The 23,088-nt window shown below is 44.2% G+C and overlaps 1 protein-coding gene across 1 annotated transcript; it reads left to right on the top strand.

Annotated features, from left to right (window-relative positions):
- Positions 1-52: 52 nt before the first annotated feature.
- LOC131104929 (heparan-alpha-glucosaminide N-acetyltransferase) lies at positions 53-22,655 on the top strand. The gene is made up of 18 exons (XM_078793810.1): positions 53-1,000; positions 1,286-1,380; positions 2,016-2,137; positions 3,875-3,993; positions 5,715-5,784; positions 5,876-5,942; positions 7,264-7,346; positions 10,219-10,295; positions 13,486-13,516; positions 13,606-13,766; positions 15,406-15,515; positions 16,146-16,267; positions 16,651-16,774; positions 16,846-16,932; positions 17,997-18,074; positions 19,966-20,036; positions 21,999-22,111; positions 22,178-22,655. Exons 1-18 carry the CDS (start codon positions 874-876, stop codon positions 22,357-22,359), a joined length of 1,839 nt encoding a protein of 612 aa, XP_078649936.1. The 5' UTR covers positions 53-873; the 3' UTR covers positions 22,360-22,655.
- The last annotated feature ends 433 nt before the right edge of the window (positions 22,656-23,088 follow it).

Here is a 23,088-nt window from a genome sequence, read left to right on the forward strand (position 1 = left end):
CATGAAGCTCCTCTTTGGTCTTCCTCTACGCCTCCTACCTGGCAGCATCCTTCTACCAATATATTCACGATGTCTCCTCTGGACATGAACCAACCATCTCAGTCTGGCCTGAAGGACTTTATCTCCAAGACCTGGACAGCACTGGACAAACCCGAGATCACAGGCTGCTTTGTTGATATAACCTAGACAAAGAATAAGCCTAGCAATTTGGTGCTGCTGGAAAGAGAAGAGAACCCGTCTTCCGGTAGACGGTAGATGTATCAGATGGGTGAAAAGCAAAGTCAACGTGAGGTCACAACAGTAACGTAAAGATTCTTTTTATTCTTTTTTATCCATCCATTTGCCTTTCAAATGATGTTGACAAACACACAAATAACCCTGCCTTTGAGATGTTTGACCCATTGCCTTCAGGAAGGTGCTAGAAGTACAAGAGAAGAAGGACCAGCAGACTCGGGTAACATTACAATAAGGTATGCACCATTCCATTAGCTAATGAGGAACCAGCCTACTCATCCCTAACGACTACTCATTAGTTCCTCAGTGGGTACTCTGTTAGTTGTAGCTAGTTGACATACTTCCCTCTCGTTACAAAATGTGCAACAACTGCAGTACTGACTGAAATACTGTGCAATATCATCGTAAAAATATATCAACGGGGCCCGTCCATCCTATGGTTGTTCAATATGCGGCCACCATATCATCCTAAAGACTGACCTGTGTTGGCTGTCGTCCTGTTTGTGTTTGCATCGCTGACCTTCTCTACAAAATGGCAGACTCAGTTTGCCATAAAAATGAATCCCAACGATCCCAACACAAAGCATCCGACAGGAACCACAAACCTTCCCCCCGCAGCGCCCTTTGACCGTGCCTTATATGGGAGTCGTAAAGATGAGCAGTGGCGTGTTTTCAGGTTGCAACATGGAGCCGGTCAGACTTGTGAGGGCGGTTGTGACTTTGGTGGTCATCTTCACCAGCGGCTGTGGAGCTCACATCCCGTCAGGTGAGTCCTGGTGGTCCTCGCTAAGCCTGACTTACATCTGCTGGCTTTGAACGCTGCACAGAAGAGCCTGATGCCAAAGCCTAAATATCCTCTTAAAATGTCTGTCACCTGTACGTTCCTCGCAGCTAACGCTGAGAATGTGCTAAACAATAACAATATTTCATTTTTAGCTTTTTAGCTCATCCAGGGCTAAGGTGGTTGCCATCTTGATGACAAGCTGATATCCTGTCTTTATGATGTATATCAAATATCAAGTCGTAATCAGTGTCATTTGACTCCATGCAGGTCCCGTGCTGAAAATGGATCAGGCTTTGTTAATATTTTATAACCGACTGTCCCAAGATATGGACGTCTTGTACACTACGGATTATTGCTATAAGGTAAACAACGTCTTGGTGGTCTTGGTGGTCTTGGTGGTCTTGGTGGTCTTGGCCTTGATTATCAGTCACTCCAAGAGTCTTGATGATGTCGACTTCAAGTGGATTTTTTAGTTTGTTTCTAATGTGAATACAACGTTTTGTTGATATCCAGCATGATCACATGATGATGACTTGGACATTAGAATAATATATGATACACCCCAAAATGTACAGAATATCTCTGGCACTTTTAGGAAAGCCCACAACGTCTACGTCTTTCACTCCTCGTGTTTTTTTTTTTATCTGGTCCTTGAACGCACCATATTTGCTGTGAGATGCAAAAGTGACACTTGTACAGTACGTTGATTGATCATCATGATCAAATCATACATTTCCAGTTTTGCTGTTGGATTCCTGGTCAGAGAACAACAAGTTTTCCATAAAAAGAACATTCCAAAGTTTAGAGCACATCAAATTCACCTGTCATTTGCATTTTTGGTTCATCCTGAAATCCAAAGCCAAACCTTCCTAACTCGGAGATGTGGACCCAATTAACTGCGGTAAACGAGGGATTACTGTAGCGATATGAATAATTATTGAACACAGCGGATGATTATGCTATGGCTGATGATAAAGATTCTGCTTTGCCTTTTCAGTGTGTGTACCAGCGTTTGGTCCAAGTCCAAGCCAACCACCAAAATGCATCTGCGGTCATCAGCACCAAGTTCACGCTGAGCATGCAAGTGGAGTCCCGCACACGGAATGCAACACTTTGCAGGTAGCGGCTTCCATAGTACGGCTCATTCCAAAACCAGTTCATTGGTTTGGACTTTCCCAACCAACTCTGCCTGGGGGGTGCCGGGCCCCCCCTGGGATGACCTCAGCGGGCCTGTTAGATTATTTACAGGGCCGGATATTGACGAGGAGCCTTTTGGGGTTAATCAGACCTGACATCCCAATGTGGATTGAAGAGGATCATGAAAGCCGCCGCATGTCCTGACAGATGTCACGTAGAATAAGCGGACACGAGGGTTCCCCATTTGGGACTCACCTGGAAACATGGTGGCAGAAAGGTCAGGTCGCTTAGTCAGTCCTCTTCGAGGTGTGGACTTCCTTGATCAATACTAAGGTCTCTAAGCAGACCATGCTGTTATTGATTATCCTTCCCCTTCACAACATTGGATCAGATGTTTTGGGACTCCATCAGACAGCAAATGGTTGCACTGAAGGTTGGTAGGCACTAGGTGGCAGTCTTCAGCTTCACACCCAAAATGTCCAGTTGGCGACCTTGGTTATAGGACCAAACATTGAATTCAATGAGTATTTACAGTATATAATGTCTGTTTGCACCAAATAAAATAATCATGTGATAGCAGTAATAGTGGTGCAGTCATATGGAATAGTCAAGTCAAGTCAAGTTTATTTATATAGCCCTTAATCACAAAAGAGCCTCAAAGGGCTTAACAAGCAGGCAACAGTAGAAGACAGACATAGTGGGGTGGATCCAGGTATTTGGGGCCCAGTGGGTAAAACAAAACAAAAAAACCTTTTTGACATTAGAGTAGTGCTGTGCAGTCGAGATGGAGCGTTATTAAAGCAATGATATCGTTTGATATGCTGTGTTGGTATACAGTAGACCCCCCGGTTCCATGGCGCTTGGTGAGTAATTGATACATCCATATGCTCTTTTATCACGAGGGTAGCTTCTCAAAATAGCCCTTCATAAGTTAAAGCTGCAAAGTACTCAACTTCATTGTTTTACAATTATTATACATGTGTTTTAGGGCTATGTACACTTTGTACACTTTTCTCAGACTTGTACGAACATCTTCTCCCATTTCTCTTGTTTAAACACTCAAAGGTCTAACTTCATTTGAGCTTTAATGATCCACCTACAGGTTGGACACAAGAAATCATTAAGTGACTCGCACGTATTTCACTCCTCTGACCGTGCCTCTTCATCCTGGCGCCATTCCGCTGAAGCATTTTTGTATTCTTGTTAAGGATATTTCGTGGTATTTTCCTCTTCCTTAAACTGAAGATGAATTTATTCCGTAATGGTGCCCCCAGCCACAACTTCTACATTCCTTCAGAATGTCCAGAAGTCCAACTTCTTGTGCGATTGACGTCTTCCTTTGGTGTGCAGAACTTCTCGTCGACATTGTGGGCTTGTTGGGGCCAAAACCTTCAAACATCTTCTTCTTTTATTGTTATTGGCAGTTAGCAAGCAGCTCACATGGTTAGCTAGTTGGCTAGCAATGACCACAACAGGAGATGGCAGGAAGGAGTTTGAGTGACAATGGTCTACGGCCAATCAGGAAGCAGAATAGGCTGTGCAGACAGAAGAGAGAGAAGAGACAGCGTAGAACGACAACACACAACTTTGCAATTCCTCTTAAAGGGTTCAATTATTGGTGAAAAAATGGACACAAATATGAACATTTGGATGATGAATGTGCAATGTGCAGGGATCCAATGTCATACAAGAATAAATATTTGAGTTTTTTGCACGCAGATGGAGTGAGAAATACGAGGAGGGGGGTCACTACTGCGTTTGGATCCAGAAGTCCGACAACGGCAACAATGTCACCTGCATCCACACGGTGGAAAAAAGAGCCCACAATTCCTGCATGCGTAAGATGTTGATTATGCCAAGATTGTAGGATTGAAATGAGTGAAACCCGATCCACTTTGGCATTCACCGAGTCAGCACATACGTACAGTAAGAGCAACGTCCACTTCTTCTCCATCCCTCGGGGCACCCGTGTATCGATCACCTAAGACGGGCGTTCTTAAAAAGGGATAAAAGCAACCTTTTTCTGTTTGTTTTGAAGCTGGAAGCTGGGGTGTGGAAGGATTAGGGCGTAATGGGATTCTGAAAGCGTCTCTGTCCATAATGCACACCCTACTTAACAATATTGCAGATTATGTTGTGGATTGGACTTTGAAGGCCGACGAGCCATTATCCAAGCAGATATACGGTCAGTGGGACTGCAACCCCTGGCGGTATGATGAGCTTCCATTAGCTTCACACGCCGGTGATTGTACAAGGTCCCCGCAGGGCCTGCTCGGCTTAAGTAATGCTTTGGTCAGCAGCTGAAGCCATGCTGGGGAATTTGCCGGTTTAGCTCCACATTGATTGGTCGTATGGTGTGAGCTCATTGGTGAGGTGTGGTCTTCCACTCGTCTAATGTTAGGGCTTCATCGTGCAACCAAACCACAACTTCAACTTAAATACCGACTCCCATGAAGTGCCTGACTGCCGTATTGATGAACTTAATCAAGTTGCTTTGAGTGCCTCTATTGGTCTGGTATTCATCCTGGCGGCAAAGGTCTCTTTCGCTTCGTACGCGGAGACCTTTATGACGTTTTTATGAGGCCTTTCCAGAAGCCATGAAGTGACCACTCTGCAGCAGAGTAGATGTCAGCGCCGCTTCAAATGGCCTCTTTTTGTTTGTTTTTCCACTCAGGGCAAACACGCCGCCCACCGCCTCCCTCGGTGTTTGCCCGTCTCTTATAGACCGCTTTGCAGCTGTAAAATATGAGTATATTATGTCCATTTCTATGTTCTTATGTCTCTATTGACTGCAGTGTAGAGCACACACGTTTGAAACATTTGGGGGGCAACGGAGCTTTTTTACCCTCCATCATGATGTCAGACATATCTGACTTGGTGCATCGTTAGCATTAATATCTCATCTTTGTTTTGTGCCGTTATTGCCGTCTAGGGACCAGAATATGTTTTGACTAATAGTAGACCACAGCCTACCACGAAACAGAAATTAATTCATGTCTGACAAAAATCACAAGGGATAAAAAGACAATTTTGATCATCTCACTATAAATAGCTGTATATTATAAAATACATAGCTAAAAAAGGTAATCAAATAAAACAAAATAAATCAATGATATAGACAGGTTCATAATAGGCTGCACAGTGGAGGAGTGGTTAGCATTTCGCCACACAGTAGAAGACCTGGGTTTGCATCTCTGTGCATGCGTGGCTTTCCTCCCCATCCCAAAAACACGCTAGCTTCATTGGCCACTCCACATTGTCCACAGGGATGAATGTGGGTGGGAATGGTTGTTGGAATGAGCCATCGGGTTCTAGTTTGGCACACAAGGATCACCTTGATCACGCTGATTGAGAGACATAGAGAACAGGAGCCAGGACAGAGCTAAACCAGGACCGGGTGGTACCAGTTCAATCCTGGGCATGTCGAGTATGTGACAGGAGGAGCTCTGATATTTGATCAGTGGAAGCGTTGGTCCCACGCTAACGTAGACATTATATATTAGACATTATATTATTATATATTATTAATAATGGACATTGTCTTTTTCATTGTTTGTAGCCATCCTGGTGGCCGCCCTGTCCCTGGCTATAAGCAGCCTCTTCTTGGTGGTGGCACCCTACGTACACAGGTATCTTCTACTTTCAGTCTTTCGTGGCTTTTCTCCTGTATGTAAGTCACATGTTTTACTACGTTGTATTTATCATCTCGTATTGTCACAGAAAGTGTCGAACATGGAAGTTTGCAAGGACCATTTGCTGCCAAAAGCCGCAGTACTCCCTGGATAATGTAAGTAAAACATATTAATACGGTTGGCATAATCATGGAAAAAAGGACCAGTCCAAGTACTTGTTAATGGTAATGACTGGTATCAGTCCAAGTATGTTCCTCGAAGAATACAATGAACACAAATATGGAATGGAATTGATAATTGTAATGACTGGTATCAGTCCAAGTATGTTCCTCGAAGAATACAATGAACACAAATATGGAATGGAATTGATAATTGTAAAGACTGGTATCAGTCCAAGTATGTTCCTCGAAGAATACAATGAACACAAATATGGAATGGAATTGATAATTGTAAAGACTGGTATCAGTCCAAGTATGTTCCTTGAAGAATACAATGAACACAAATATGGAATGGAATTGATAGAAGTGAACACCAAACTGAAGAAACATCTTCAACTGTCATGACGTTTCGGCCACAACGATTTAGATGTTGATCCAACATTTACCCTGCGTTGTTTGGCCTGCTTACATTTGCCACAGCCTCCAGCCATCAAGATGCTAATAGACGCTAATAGAGGCTAATAGGAAGATTGATACAAATGTTAGCAGAGCCAGTTGGACTGCAGACTGACATGGAGGCATTCAGACAATCATCCTGGTTGATGGCGGAGCTGTGATGCATCAATGGTCCCTCTTATTCTTTCAAGGAAGGGGTCTCGGTCTTCCACATGTTGTGTAGATGCCACGGAGATCCATCATGACCTATTAGCGCTGCCGTCTTCCTGCTCTGGTGCGAGGGCCGCCGGGAGGACGTTAAGTCCAACTTAAGGGCAACTTTGCAGATCAACAGCACTGCTCCATTAAAGTTTGACCACCCTACTTGACCCCACTACCCCACTACCCCACTACCCCACTATCCCACTACCCCACTACCCATGACCCTGATCAGGAAAATGAATGCATGCGTATGGCAACCAGTGTTTTTACACGACAAAGGAAAACTGCAGTAATGTTTTCAAATTTCATATCCAATTTCTCTTCCAATTGTGCATGTTCTTACATTCATCAGATACCACAGTCTGGTGCTTGTGTATCTCACTGAACTTTACTGACACCTGGTGATATGTTTCACAATACTTGTATAGTAATGTAGCATTTGCTTGATTATGCATTTTTTATGAATAATATGAGGTATTTGTCCACAAAACAGCAGGATTTATTAGTTAATGTACTTCTGCAAAGGGGTGAAATTGGCGAGGAATTACTGCACATAAAAATGTTGGATGTTGAGATGACAAATGCTGCTAATTAAAATATCATCCATTTAGGATTTTGGTACTAATATTATTTCCCTCCCCCCCTCTTATTGCATCTGCAGGACGAAACGCATGCTGGGAACGTTGAGGGCAGCGCCGCCAAAGTGAAAGCAACACGTCTGCGTTCACTGGACACATTTCGAGGGTACGTGAGTCGAGCTTTTCTTTCCTGCCCTATGATGAAAATGTACAGACGCAACGTAATGATGAATTACGGGGTCACAGTCTGGCCACATCGCCCCCGAGCGTTTGCCGGCAGGCGGTGGAGCTTTGGACACAAGGTCTGATAGGGGCTCGGAGCCGTGTTTCTATTGGGCAGGATGGATGTGTGTGATTGAATCTGGGCCCCCGCTCGCCTTAATTGTGGCCTGGGGGAGACACAGAGCACGTCTATCTGGAAACAGGATGCTGGTGTGGCTCTGACCTCCCTCGTGCCAAATCATTGATGTAATAATACAGTCAACATATCAGCACGCATGCACATGGCCATAGATCTCCTGCCAAAATGGGGGGGGGGGGGGATTACATCTTCTGCATCTGTGGCTTCCATTAGGATACTAAACTCTCTGGAAACCACACTGCATATTCATGCAACCCAAAAACTGCGCTTGGGTTTATTTATTTTGGGAGTTCAGCTGGTTAACTGTTAGCAAAGGTTAGCAACTGTTAGCAACTGTTAGCAAAGGTTAGCAACTGTTAGCAAAGTTTCAAGGAAAGGACCAACGATATTTCATCTCTCCATGTTTGCTCATATCAGATAAAATGTCATTCATATACCGGAGCAAGTGTTGGGAGTAACGGCGTTACCACACCGGCCACTAGGGGTCAGCAATTTTACTGGAATGTTCCATGCGACACACAAGCACCAGACTTTACTGCAGGTTGGAATGAAATAATCCTAAACGATAACGTTTAGGACGCATGATGTCACTTCCTGTTCCCCCCCCACTCTTCTCCCCCCGTGTCGAAACACATTTACTGCAACCGCAACCAAGTCATTTTAATGAATATTGGGTGATAAGAGTGCAAAGGTCACTATAGGGGTGTTATGTCATGTCTAGAGGGCTCTACTACAGTAAACACATTTTCTATGCTCTGGCTGCAAAATATTTCAAAATAAGCGGACCTTCACTTGTCATCGTATGTCTGGAAGCAATGAACCGTGCTAAACTCCTATTTCCAATGAATGTATGGTCAGTTGTAGTGTACCTGTCCCACACGTGCTTCCCTATAATAATGTCAAATACCTGGCAGAGCCCGACCCCCTTGACTTATGAGCCACGCCCTCGATGAGTAACAACTCCTAGCCTCGGAGAGCATAAAAATGCTGATTCATTCTCCAAAGCGAAAGCAAAGGTTTTCTAATAATTGCCCCTGTGACATGATATACCGAGACGTGTGAAGAAGTGACGCTCGCATGTTCATTTTTCTAAAAGGGTTCCTATTTTAATCTTGTGCTCCACAACTAAAAGCTTGTCACCTTTTTTTTTTTTTGCATGGTAGAAATTGCACCGTCAGTATTTTTGTGGAGGTACAAATAATAAAGCCACCGGTGGGTTGGCAGCTCAACGCCAGACGGCTGACTCGTTCTCTAGCCGGTTTGACTGACATCCAGCTTTTTCTCTGATTGGCTTTCACAAATGTCCGAGTGTTTGGCCGCAGAGCCAGAACCTCAACTACGTACCTTTGTAAAGTATCCCAATACGTGTTTATTACACCTCTGTCCAGCACCCCCGGTAGTCTGGCTCATGTCTGGTTCTGTTCCGTGAACCTGCACCATTTCTCTCCTGGCTTTGTGTGTGTTGGCATTGGCAGCATTTTTCATTTGCATTTCTTTTGGTCCTGCAGCGCTTATGAGATTGCAGCGTTTTCCCCTGCAATGCAAATGGCTGCCCAGGAATTGAAATGGAGGGGGTCTCTAAGCGAGTCCCAAGTACTTTTACTACTGCAGGCCAGGTCTAGCTACACGTCATCTGTTGCATGTCAATCACTGATAGCATTTGGCTCACCAATCAATCAGGCTTATTTATGGCTGAAACTAATTATATTTATAATATATTTATTTGTCACAAAATACCACCGAGTCTTATGCATTTTGGTGAAGTTCAAGTGTCCTTCATTAGCGATTCATTAGCGAGATGGCCAATGAACTCATATCTCAGTCATTTCTTTTACCAGGACTGTCTGGTCACTTGTGTAACCTTTGTCTCCGTCGCTATGGCGACTAATGGATAGGCCGGTCAAAACCCCCGTGATATATTACCGCACGGGATTGAGCGCACGGTCACGTGCACATACCCCACTTTGATGGCCCCTTGGAGAAGATAGCGGCTGATTAAAATCTTGTATCTGCCGGTCGGGAGCTAAAAGATCAGTAATGTCTTGGCTCCCGTAATCCGATGGAGACTGGAGGCACCTTATCAGACGGGAACTTCTACTGATGTCATTACGACCTTTAAAGACCTTCTTGTTGTTGCTGCATGACACGCAAATCAGACGGTGAACGGATGCAGCCGGCAGCATGCCACCACACTTCTCTTGATGTTGCGTAATGCCAGACGCACGCCATTGGGCGAAGCGCTCCATCAGGCGGGCAGTGTTTCAGCAGCCTTGGCCGGCGAAAAGCATAAAGTGTATCATATATTAGACGCGAGGCCTGCAGTCAGCACTCCTGCTCGAGGAGATCCAGAGGACAAGTGTTCATTTCCTGAGTGATTCATAATGCTCAGGTTGCATTTTCCTGCATGCGGAATGTGGCATCATTTAAAAAGTACACCTTCAGTTGCAAAGATGTGCTGGGACGCCTGTGGAGATCTTTTCCATCCAGGCCTACGTGCTGAACTACGACCACAGGATGCGGCTGCCGCTTGCGTACACAAAACATGGCCTCATTCGGCCGTTGTGCATGCCGATGTTTTTTCCATTTCCAACATTTTTCCCTTCGTGTGCATGAAAGTTGAGCTTTTCTGCCAAATGAGTAAACATGTTTCTCCGCTGTTCACTCATGCCGTCTCCAGGTTTGCCCTCACGGTGATGGTGTTCGTCAACTACGGAGGAGGAGGCTACTGGTTCTTCCAGCATGCACCATGGAACGGTGAAGTCCAATAGGGTTTTGTTGGCAGAGAAAAATACACAACTTTAGTCATCACTTATCATTAAATTGGAAATTGCAATATTTGCATTTGGTAGGGGAATTCAAACTGAGAGACCAATTGAAGACCGAGAGAGGTTTTGCAGTACATTTTTTTGTATATATAGTATAGTATAGTATATAGAGTATATATAAAGATATTTAACTTTTTGACCATTTTTCTAATTTTATTAGACACTAATTTGGGTTTTTTATTAGCCGTATGCTACAATCATCAAAATGATTAAAGCATTAAGGAAATAAAGGAATTTTCAAAGATATTCTAATTTATTGACATGCACTTGTATGTGTAATATAGTATATACTGTATGTGTAATATAGTATATACTGTATGTGTAATATAGTATATACTGTATGTGTAATATAGTACATACTGTATGTGTAATATAGTATATACTGTATGTGTAATATAGTACATACTGTATGTGTAATATAGTATATACTGTATGTGTAATATAGTATATACTGTATGTGTAATATAGTATATACTGTATGTGTAATATAGTATATACTGTATGTGTAATATAGTATATACTGTGGCTGTCAAGATCTTATGTCACAAGAGATTTAACAAATATTTTAAAATGTGAATTAATCACACAATAACTTCAAATGAACTGTATAATTTTGCCCATCTCAGTATATTGCCATGTGCAAATTCAAATGGATTATATATATTATTTATAACACTATTATATGCCTTTTTATTATTATATACCTTTCCATTTTCTTTCTCCTTTTCACACTTATACAGTGGAACCTCAACATTCCGTGATTAGCATGTTTTTCAGTTAATGTTGGGAATTTACGCTTACCTTTAGCCTGGTTTGTGTACAGTTTACGGTTAGCATCCAATCTAGCCAGCCGAGTCCTTTATCAATACGCTGCATGAGTGCAACTGTGATCTCAGCTAATATTCTGGTTAGCAGCCTACTAGCTTACTAATAAATGGAAACAGACATTGGAAATCCCGTCTATGATGTCATCAGTGGGAGAATCTGTAGTTTTTTGCTGACTAACACGGTTACACCACGGGGTGTCGCTTTGCTTTGGATCATGGCTGCAATATAAAAGAATAAAAATATAATATATTTATAAAGAAGGCTAGAAACACTGCTTGTTTGCCTCAGAAGTAAAACTATCCACATTTTCATTTGAAAACCGATTTTAGAGCAGGAACAGCTGGTATCAGAAGTATCGATATTTGGATATCGAGCCGCACATCACTAGTGGTAAAGTACTTTCTCATTACCACATAGTACTGTGTTTAGCAGTGAAAAGTTGAAAGCCTGTAGAGCAAACATAGTCAGACAGCAGTCAGATGATGTTTGCTCTAGCGCTACTTTTGTTCCCCATAATGAAAGATGGTGGAAGGCATATTGTGTCATGTTTCCCTAAGATTGTACAAGTAAGCTCAATAGAGTCTTTCATGAATTCAAAAGAAGAGCTCCCACTGAGCTGACTCGCTCCCAAAAACGGCAAATTACCAAAACAAAGTAGGCTGCATGGGCTCACCAAATAATAGAGAAATGATAATACAGGACATGATGGCAGAACGGGGAAAGAACAAACCCTAACGACTTTAGGGTTTGTAGACAATATTTCTGCACTAAATTTGAAATCTATTATGATAATATTAATAGCTTTTGGTTGCAACAGGGGTGCTCATTAAGTCGATCGCGATCTACCGTCGATCGCGGAGGTGGTACTGGTCGATCGCGGCGTGACATTAAAAAAATATCATCCTAGCATCAATGCCGTCACTTGATTGATATACAGGGCAGCCATTCAGATGACAACTGAATGTTGCCCTTCGGGTGACCAATCAAATCAAACAACGTCTCTAAGTGCAGCAGAACTTACGATGTCAGCCTATCATCCATCCCCGTTACTTGATTGACATACAGGACAACCAGTCAGATGACAACTGAATTTTGAGCTTTAGGTCACCGCTCATGCGTAAACAACGATGCAAAGTGCTAAGCTAGTCGGCGAATTGCGTCAGATTTTAAGCCCTCGCTAAAGTTTATGGTCACTAAAATGAGTGAAGTAGCTGGACCAAGTAAAAAGGCAAAAACATATCACTTCCATACGGAATGGGAGGTGGACTTTTTTTTCACAACGTCTTTTTCGAAGTGCGTTTGCCTGGCTAACCTGGCTAACCTGGCTAACCTGGCTAACCTGGCTAAAATGGCTAACCTGGCTAACCTGGCTAACCTGGCTAACCTGGCTAACCTGGCTAACCTGGCTATCAGCAGCTACTGTCCGGACTATGCATCCCTGGCTGATTCAATTCAGTGCAAGTCATCAAAGTAAACTCAGGTAATTACAAAAAATGTTCATAGTTAATTATGTGTGTTTTGCAAAATTGGCTCATTTGGTTATGTAAGATACATCAACATACATTGTACGTACAAATAATCCTCAATTTGAAAATACATTTGAAAATAAATAGATGTTTTGCATTTTTGTAGTGGGTAGATCATTTTGACTCGGTCATTTTAAAAGTAGCTCGCATGCTGAAAAAGTGTGAGCACCCCTGGGTTGCAATAACCATTATATGATTGTATCTTTCTTGATTTAGTTCTATATTGCCCATTTTTTCTATTCTATTTTTGGTATTTTCTTCAAAAAAACATACAACCGACCCTAACATGAGTTCTCCCTTTCGGACTTCTTCTTAGTAATTATAATCAAGGTGATTTCATAGCAAATAATAATTGGTGCCAGTGATCACCCCGTCCCATCCCAGATGAATTCCAGCAGTGTGCATTGTTTCTGACCAAAAGGGGGGGGGGGGGGGGTGGCGTTGGAGGCTGGATGAAACTGTAGGATGCTAGAAAATGAATGAGTAGGAAGCAAGGCCAAAATTAATCATAAGTTGTTTTTTTATTTCAAATGTCTTTTTTTTGCCTGGAGTTGTGCTCACTTCAAGTCCATAATAGCATTTTTGCCAGATCTATAACTCTATATTGATTTCAGAGGCCATCTGATGAATCTTTTCTGCGCTGAAGGGCCTCTACTGCCACAGAAGTATATCTGATTATTAATCATATTGATAACAGAGGCTCTTCTTTTAGAGACCACATGTTTGTTCACTTGGAAAATAATACCCTCGTTTCCGTTCTTCCAGGTCTGACTGTGGCAGACCTGGTCATGCCGTGGTAGGTTCTTTTCCTCGTTAGCGCATTCATTTGAAAAAGCTGAAAGCTAAAAAGTCGACCTTCTTCACGTCACATGTTGCTTCTTCCAGGTTCGTCTTCATCATCGGGACTTCAGTGGTGATGGCGTTCAGGTCCATGCAGAGGAGAGGCGTGGGCCGCCTGCAGCTGCTGCAAAAGATCACGTGGAGAACTTTGGTCCTGCTGATGCTCGGCTTCTGCTTCCTCAACTACTCCCCACGAGATGGACCACGTAGGTGCCAAATGAGCGTGCGCTGCTAATGGAACAAGAACATCCTGTTTGCGGACGGGTTTGTTATTTACTTCACTTCTGTGCTGGGAACATCATTAAAGCGTAATAGCTGGCCCACTCGCCCCATAAATAATGTACCTGTGTTGAGGACTGGGGAGCAGCACAGGTCCTATCTGTAAAAAAGTATTGTCTTATTTATATCTATATTATTATATTATTATATAGTACACTAAAAGCATGGCTTCTTATTCCATGCTTTGGGCTAAAAGGTGCAGCTCCTCATTTCATCTTCCACCTGGGGATGCTCTGGGCGCCTTTCACACATTAGCCACATGCTAATGGACTTTTTTTTCCTGGGTGCATGTCTGGGTAACAGGGTTAACAAAAATATTGTTATTGTGTGTGTGTGTGCGTTCCCAATCCAGCACCGAGGGACGTTTAACAGGGGAGATTGAGCAAAAACAAGCGGCGCGGTAATGGCCGATTACAAACAGATAGAATTACAGCCCTCAGCCCCGCGCAGCTGCTCCTTCCGCTTCCCACAACAATTCCACTTTTAGCAGAAACTGCAGCTTCCACCTCGGCCTCCGAGGACGCGCTAGCTGCAGTTTGGAGGTTGGATCTCCTAAGACAACGCGGTCACATGATCTCAATAGGCTTCAGTGTGACCTTTGACATCATCCCTCATTCGCCTCAGATAAACTTTACAGCGATCAACATTTTGATTGCCATAAAAGAGACCCCCCCATTTTAAATATCCATTTTTAGCTAAATATAGAGTATAAGGAATGTTTTATAACCATACATCCATTTTATACCGCTTATCCTCACCAGGGTGGTGGGGGTGCTGGAGCCTATCCCAGGGGGTCCACCCTGGACTGGTGGCCAGCCAATCACAGGGCACATATAGACAAACAACCATTCGCCCCCACATTCATACCTATGGACAATTTGGGGGGGATTAGCCTAGCATGTTTTTGGAATGGGGGGTACCAGAGTACCCGTAGAAAACCCACAGATGCATGGGAATTGAACCTGGGTCACTTAGCTGTGTGGCCTGCGTGCTAACCTTTTACTATAAAAACTACACAACCTGTTGCAGAATAGATTTTACATAGTTATTATTTCATTTTTTTACTCTTAGCGTTACTAGGCAACAGAAGGACTAATCATCTTGGGGTGTAACCCCCACATTAAGGAACGTGACATCCGTAAGCCTCCTCCTCCTACTGGATGTGAGCTGATCAATGATTGGGATTGGGATAGTTTTTAGGGCACATTTGGCGTCAAAGAGCTTTTCAATGAACTAATGTGTAGATTAATATCAATCAATATCAATCTCTCAGCCAACGGTCAATCTCATCCTCCTCTATCTGTCCAGACCAACAGATAACCGGGAACCTTTGCTCCGCGCCCCACAACGTCCGTATCCGGCATGCCGACATTGCCCACTGACTTGTTCTGTTCTTAGTCCTCTTGGGAATGTGGTATTTGTCCTGGTGGGATGGTTGGGAAGACCCCGTTACCAATATTATGGGTTTGCTGATTTATAATATGATTTATAATCAGTGATCAGTTATTGCGTGTCATGAATGCGAGTTCATGAATGCATCACTGAGGCTTCCTTGGTGTGCTGCAGTGTCCTGGTCCTGGCTCAGGATCCCGGGTGTGCTCCAGCGTCTGGCCTTCACCTACTTCATCTTGGCTCTGCTGCAGACTTCATGGGGACACCAAGACCAGCAACAAAAGGTTAGGCAAGCCGGAGCCGCGTGTGAGTGCTTTGGGGGGGGGGGGCTAGCTGCTCGTTAATAACAGTAGTGTTTCCCACGGTTTAACACGTCTGCAAAATAACCCAAACTGGAGACAAAGAAAGTTGCAAGTGCCAATATTTGATACGAAATAACTCATGGCAAAACATGCAGGTGGTGTCTGTGTTGATCTTGCTGCCACATTGTGTCTTTGGCAACAATCACATCTTCAGTGAGGGTAACCTTTAATGTTATCACTTTTTTTTTAATTGTTCCGTGCGTGTAAAACCTCAATTGGAATGATACTTTTACCTTTTTTGTGATACCTTTCCCAAGACTTGGGGTTTAACTGAGTTAGTCGGGAAAGAACTACGTTGTCAACTGATATCATAGATGAGCAACACACTGACTTCTACTTGATGTTTCCATGTAGCCTGAAGCTAACAGGCTGCTAACACGTATTTGATTGACTAATGAGGTCAAAACAGCAAAACAATGTGGCATAAAGTCCGTGGCCAATGATAGCAATATTCCTGTTATATGCCATATTTTATATCTTATATTTTATTTCTTATATGTTATGTTATATTATACACCCATTGAAATTGAATCCAATGGTTTTGTGCCCCAGGGTCGATGGTGGTCCCCGATCCAGGACGTGGTTTTGTACTGGCCCCAGTGGCTCATCATCATCCTCTTGGAGGCTTTGTGGTTGTGCGTCACCTTCCTCCTGCCTGTACCCAACTGCCCCACGTATGTACCGGAGGTCCACTCAATAATCATAATAAATATTTCAAACAATTCCCGCTCCTTAATGGCGTACAGCAGCAGTTAGTGAGCACCTTGTGCTGCCGGTGTTATGATTTACAGTGATTTACAGTGATTTATGGGCCTGCACTGGGCGCTGGAGAAGGCCTAATTAGACTATCTGGGTCTGTCATGTGCGCTAAGAGGAGCGAGGAAGAGGATCCATCTTCCTCGCTCCGAGTCCTCGGCTAAGTGCTGTTTTTCCCGTCTTTCTCCTAACTTGCAACATGCCAAACGTGTGCACGTACGAGTGTTAGCCTGATGCTGTCCACCCTAAATATTTCATATTTCATCCTTTGACCTCATTTTAATGTCTGCCTTGTTATCAGAGGGTATTTAGGAGCTGGTGGAATTGGGGATAATGGTCTTTACCCAAACTGCACTGGGGGGGCGGCGGGATACATCGACAAGTGGATGTTTGGTGACAACATGTACAGGTACCCCACGTGCAAAGTAAGTCTGTTTCATTGGATATCGTAGTAGTGGTACCAGTTTACCTTTAACCTTCAGTTGACCTTCTGCAGGAAATGTATCACACCACGCAACCGTTTGACCCGGAGGGGATTCTTGGTACGATCAACTCCATTGTGATGGGATTTATGGGAATGCAGGTAAGACACCTTATGTGGAATTGATTTTTTTACCTCAGAGTATAATATCAATAATTGAAGTCAATTGAATTTTCTTAATGCCCCAAAATCAGTGAAAAAAGTTTCTTAAAAAAATGATCATAAATGAGGACTAGATAGAAGTCATTGTTGATCCAGACTTTCCGTGCATCAAATCCAATAAACACCTTCTTTATCCAATTCCTTTCTTTGGCCCCATGGTGGATTATTTAGCAGTGAGCCACCTTTGAGCATTCCAATTCATGGAGAAATACACGACATGGCAAACAGGCTACAGCAGGAGTAGGCAAACTTTGGGTGAAAAGGTTTGGGGGAGGGGCTGGCTGTACGTAGTAGTAGTAGGTGGTCATTAAACGCATCACATAAATCGACTATCGATGAACAACAACTAAGCGCTAAACACGGAACTTCAAACCCCGACAGTCGTGTTGGTGGCTACAGTTTCCATGTTATAGTTTTAATAAACGTTTAATGACCGGTAAGATGGATTATGATGCTTGGTGGTCCTGGTCCTGGATTTGGTCCTGGTCCTGGTCCTGGATCTGGTCCTGGTCCTGGTCCTGGTCCACTGGCCACAGCTTGCAACAAAAAGAAAATCCTCTGAAAGCTGTGGCGTCCAAAAACCAAGGTTTGACTGTACAAATAATGTCTGTTAGTTTTCAAATAAATCCAAATCCTGGCAACATGCTGTCAGGAAATCCTTGGAATTTTGAGCAGGAACGTTTCTGCCGTAGTTGAAATTGTCAGTGTGAGCTCGTACCTTCCAAAATCCCACATTTCTCATTTCCCGCCGCGCCGTTGAGACCGAAGCCATCAGTCAATGCGTGTTAGCCTCCACGCCAGGTGTGGGCGCATGCTAATGTTCCTGGCTGGAATGCATTCATCATCACCAAATTAAAGACGGGCGGCAGATGACTTCCAGCCCACATCTGGCTCCGCGGGGTGAAGAAATGTGAGCGCCACATCAGGGACACCTCCCAGGCCTATTTGGTTACCCAAGGCCGAATAATGCATTTGTAACGATATCCGCCCTTATCTCCCCCCAGGCAGGGAAAATCATCGTCTTCTACAAGGGGAAGAACATCCACATCCTGTGCAGGTTCCTGGTGTGGGCCATCGTATTGGTAGGTGCATATAGGTGCTAATATTTGTATGATAGTATATAGTAGAAGATTGTACATTGGCTGAGGTACTTTGTGCTCCCGTTTGCCGGAGACCAAGGTCGCTTTGCACACCTGCATGCCAAGTCTGTGCAAATATTTGCACACCAAACAGCAAATGGCGGCGCTGATAAACTGCTTGAACAGAGGGAGATTAAAAGCATTAAAAAAAGTTCAAATCACATCGTAGCTTGGGGGTCACGTTTGTGTCGGAGCTTCACTCCATTCTGGGTGGTCTCCAAACACAAAAAGGGGGAAAAAGAGCCAAGCTGGCCTCTCTTTCTCACAGAGGGGGAAGGCGTCCCACAGGGAGAAGCCAGGGTTACATGAGATGACCTCTTTTGCATCTCAAAACGTGACAGGAGGTTGTTGGTCCGCTCTAACAAGATTGACTGTCGTCCGTGTGGGAAGCCGACATACTGTAGCGCCGACCATTATTATTTTCATCACGTGAAATGAATGGCTGGAGAGATACTGGAAGTGAAGAACGAAAAGAAAAGCATCCTCAACTGGCAGTCATGTGACCTGAAGTGATGACGGAGCTGGACGGGCTGCCCTCGCTCCTTTGAAGTCAAAGTACGCGGGATTAAAGGAAGGGGCCCCCATGTCCCAGCCCCCCCGACCCTAATGAGCATAAGCGCTATGGAGACATTATTATATATTTATTATTATTTATATATATATTTATATATTATATTTATATTATTATATAATATATATTTATATTATTATTATTTTATTCACATTTTTTTCTCAATATTTTGACTTTATTCTCAACCATTTTTAATTTTTTCTGTTGCTTTCTTGCACCAATAGCTACCATATTTTGTTGTTGTTTGTTATGTATGACCAGCAATTGAAAAGGTGTCATCCAAATTTCCCGTCGTTAACTTCAAGTCTTAAGTTGACAAATTCCCACCTTTGGTTTCTCGTTGGCGAATCCCATTATTGTAGCTGGTTAGAAATAAATTATGGCCATTTAGTGAGGAGTGATGAAGTAACACATGACTCCATGAACAAACATTGGACCTTTATGACTGCCTTGGCATCATGGTTGAACAGCTAGCGATGTGGATGCTGCTCCACAGGGAGCCGTGGTGATGGATATCGAGTCAAATAGATGATCCAAGTGTGTACTTAAGATTTGACTAAACCACAAAGTGAATCAGCAAGCCGAGTATTAAGGACCCGACGATGATGCGGAGGCAGGAAAGAAAATGTTTTATACATTAGCTATATCCAAAGCGCTTTGCCGCTGGTTTTGATGAGGGATCATGATTCAGGGGCAGCAGAGCTTCTTCCTCCCTAAAAAAACAACAAGCCCTGTTAATTAAAGCCCAATGATCAGGCTTCACAAGTGAGAGATTGAAATTGAGCGACTGGCCCACATACCGGCCTCATCCCACAGCCTGGAGAGCCCGGAGAGCCTGGAGAGCCTGGACGGCCTGGAGGCTGAATTCAGCCCCGCCGCGGCCATTTCCACACCATCGATTCTGTCATCTCTACACGGGTGATGGATATCCACACAACAAGCGCTGATTCCGATCTCCGGCCCGGCTTTGAGCTAAATGTTTCTCCACATATTGTATCTAAATCCCATCTAAATGGGATCAGACCCAGACTTTATTGATGCCAGGCTCATCTGCTTCCATATCCTGGTCAACCGGGTCCTGACTGGTTTATCTGGTCCTGTCCAGCCCTCTTGGATCAACCACCCCTAGCGTGCGGGTTTGCGGTTCGACCTGTTTGACTCGATGGATCCCGATCCTGTAATCTGCCGGGTTTGCTTGATTGTGTTGCCTACTCGCTTTATCCCCCTTCATCGATTTGAAATCTGTTTCATCCCCCCCCCCAGGGAACGTCGGCAGCCATCCTTACTAAGTGCACGCGAGACGAAGGATTTATACCTGTCAATAAAAACCTTTGGTAAGTGCTTCCTGACCCTCTAAATCCACATACTTTCCTCACAAAAGAAACCGCCACAAATCACAGCTACTAAACGACGCCGCTAGTTTCCGCTAATGACAACCGCAACGGTAAATAATCACCCGGGTGGGGGTCAGACGTGTGAGGAAGAGTGGTGATGTCCGTCCTCCTGACGTGATCACTCTTCCTCACGCCAGCTACCAAATAGGGATCCTTTATCCCCCCCCCCCCCCCGCCGGCGGCCTCGGCAGAAGCAGGCCACGCTTCCACTGGGAGGGAATGGAAGAAGGATCTGGGAAAAGCATCAACGTGTCCGCGGTGCACACTTTTTCCAAGCCTTGATGGAACAACACAAGGCTCAGTATCTTGCATATGCCGCCACGTTTATGTTGACCAGTCCAGGGCGGACCCCGCCTCTCGCCCGAAGACAGCTGGGGTAGGCTCCAGCACCCCGCGACCCTCATGAGGATAAGCGGTAGAAAATGAATGAACGAACATTCAAACATTAGAATTTAACAAGAACAATAGAAACCACAACAAGGAAACTCCGTAGTAGTTTTACAAGAATAAAGTCAAAATATTAGGAGAATCGAGGAAAAAGTCATAATTTTACATGAATAATGTTGTAATATTATGAGGAAAAAATAACATCATTTTAGTGGCATAAACTTGAAGGATTTCACTAAGTTTTAATATGAAAAACAAGCAAGACCACAAATCATGTTGCAATTTTTTGGAAAATTAGGTTGCCAAAAAAGGGAAAATGTTACAAGAATTAAGTCAAAATATTCAAGGATAAAGTCCTTGAAAAAAATATTTAAGAAGAAAGTTCAAATATTTGGAAAAAAAAACATCAAATGGAAAAAAAAGTTAACTCATAATTAATCGCAGATGGATGAAACATTTTAATCTATAATAAGTGGGGATGTAGACCAGCTCTAGTAGCAATATATGTTTTTTATGTTTATGTTTTTATGCCAAACAAGGCCAATACCAACACAATATGTTAAGAAGTTATATCGTGTGTACATTTATAAAAAAAACCCGCCTTTTGCAGTACAACTTTGTATTTTAGCACGAGTGTACTTGCTCAGACGCTGACCCAGGTTGCTCCACCTTCACATTCCCCGGAATATGATGGGCATCTTTTAAAGCTGCTCCAGGAAGAGCGCCATTTCATCTGTGATGTGTAAGCAAATTCTGGGTGATGTTCCACGGGACCCCGCCCCCTTCATTAAAAGGGCGCTCATCCCTCGCCATTACCTGCCTGGGCTTTTATAGGCAGTTCATCATGCACAGGCTATCGAGCTGCGGAGTACGAGTCCCTGCCTGGATGTGGAGCAGTAATTAACTCCCAGCCAAGAGTCCTTTTTGGCCCCGCTTCAGCCCAGATAAAAAGGGGGGGGGGTGTGGGGGGGCAGCCACTTTGCATTAGATGAGACGGCATCAAACATCCTTGCACTTAGGAACAGACGGGACACGGCGGGCTGGCGCTAGGCCACTGGGCGCTAAGCCACTGGGCGCTAGGCCACGGGGCGCTAGGCCGCGGGGCGCTAGGCCACGGGGCGCTAGGCCACGGGGCGCTAGGCCACTGGGCGCTAAGCCACGGGGCGCTAGGCCACGGGGCGCTAGGCCACGGGGCGCTAGGCCACGGGGCGCTAGGCCACGGGGCACACGCCAAGGATCCGCTGCAGATGCTTCATGCACTTTGTGGACCAAAGTCTGAGGACCGCTGGCCTCACAAATCCGTCCCGGCTTCGGCGCTAGAACAGCATCAACTATTCTGGAAGACTTTTGACAGGGCCTGCTAGCCCGCCATCTTGGTTGTAGTCCATCCCAAAGGTGTCTGGCAGGGTTTAGATAAAGTTCTCCAGTGGGCGTTTATGGGCCTTGCATGTAACCTCACAGTGGTTCGGAACAATTGGAATATCTCCCAATTCCCAACTGGGTCTCCTTCCCCAGGTCCTTGTCCTACGTGACCTGCATGGGCTGTTCCTCCTTCCTGTTGCTGGGAGGCGTGTACTTTATCTGTGATGTCCGGGGCTGGTGGGGGGGCCAGCCATTCATATATCCAGGTACGGACCACGTTCCCGGTACACGCAAATAAAAGCCAAAGTACTTCATGAAGTTGTCGTCCTCAGGGATGAACTCCATCTTGGTGTACGTCGGACACTCGCTCCTGGGCTTCTACTTCCCGTTCAGCTGGGAGATGCGCTTCCAGGCCTCCCACTGGGAGTGGCTCTTCCAAAGCTTATGGGGAACTGCATTGTGGGTGATGGTTGCCTACCTGCTGTACAGGAAGAGGTTTTTTCTTAAAATTTGAAAAAAGGAGCGCCTGTCCCTCCTTAGGGTGGAGCGTCTTTGCCAGTCCAGTACTGCAGTACTACTCTTACAGGTGTATATTTTCATACTGTCAAATACTGTCTCATATGAATCACATGGCTTTGGTTCATAAAAACAACCAAAATGATTGGCTTTGACGTCACACACAATTATTACAGTATTTCACATCCTTAATACTAATAAGACTATGAAATAATGTAGTCATTATTTATTCATCTTTATCTGGTTCAGTTTCACAATAATGGCGCCAAATTATACTTGACATTAATGATATTTTCCTGTATGATTTACTGTCCTACAGTGACATATTTCTAGACTGGAACTAAAATGACATTCAAATGAAGTACTACTACTGAATGACTTACTTATACTTCTACTATACCATAAGCTGGTTCCTGGCCTGCAGATGGCAAAATGGTGAAATATTCTTCCAGCTAAGAGCTGCAGTGATGAGCAGGACGTCCATGCCAATTAATTACAGTCATTAAATCCAACATGGAGGTGCTACTTAACCAATTAGACCAAGTGCTTCCACTACACACCCGTCACAACCGTACGGGTCTGTTGCCATGACCACCCCTCTTGTTCTTGGTGTGCGTGCGTGTGTGTGCGTGCGTGTGTGTGTGTGTGTGTGTGTGTGTGTGTGCCATCTGCTGTGTGAATGACAGGACTTTAACGGGGGTCAAGATGCATAATTCACATGAATTGG

Source organism: Doryrhamphus excisus, linkage group LG10, assembly GCF_037039965.1.
Source record: "Doryrhamphus excisus strain RoL-2023G ecotype Guam linkage group LG10, RoL_Dexc_Guam_v1.1, whole genome shotgun sequence".
Lineage (NCBI taxonomy): Eukaryota > Metazoa > Chordata > Actinopteri > Syngnathiformes > Syngnathidae > Doryrhamphus > Doryrhamphus excisus.

Excerpts from the sequence above, each read along its gene's own strand:
- LOC131104929 (XM_078793810.1), top strand. The coding sequence starts at position 874 with ATGGGAGTCGTAAAGATGAGCAGTGGCGTGTTTTCAGGTTGCAACATG. Across the intron at positions 3,994-5,714 it reads AGCCCACAATTCCTGCATGC|CCATCCTGGTGGCCGCCCTG; the intron begins GTAAGATGTTGA and ends CATTGTTTGTAG. Across the intron at positions 22,112-22,177 it reads CCAGCCATTCATATATCCAG|GGATGAACTCCATCTTGGTG; the intron begins GTACGGACCACG and ends TGTCGTCCTCAG.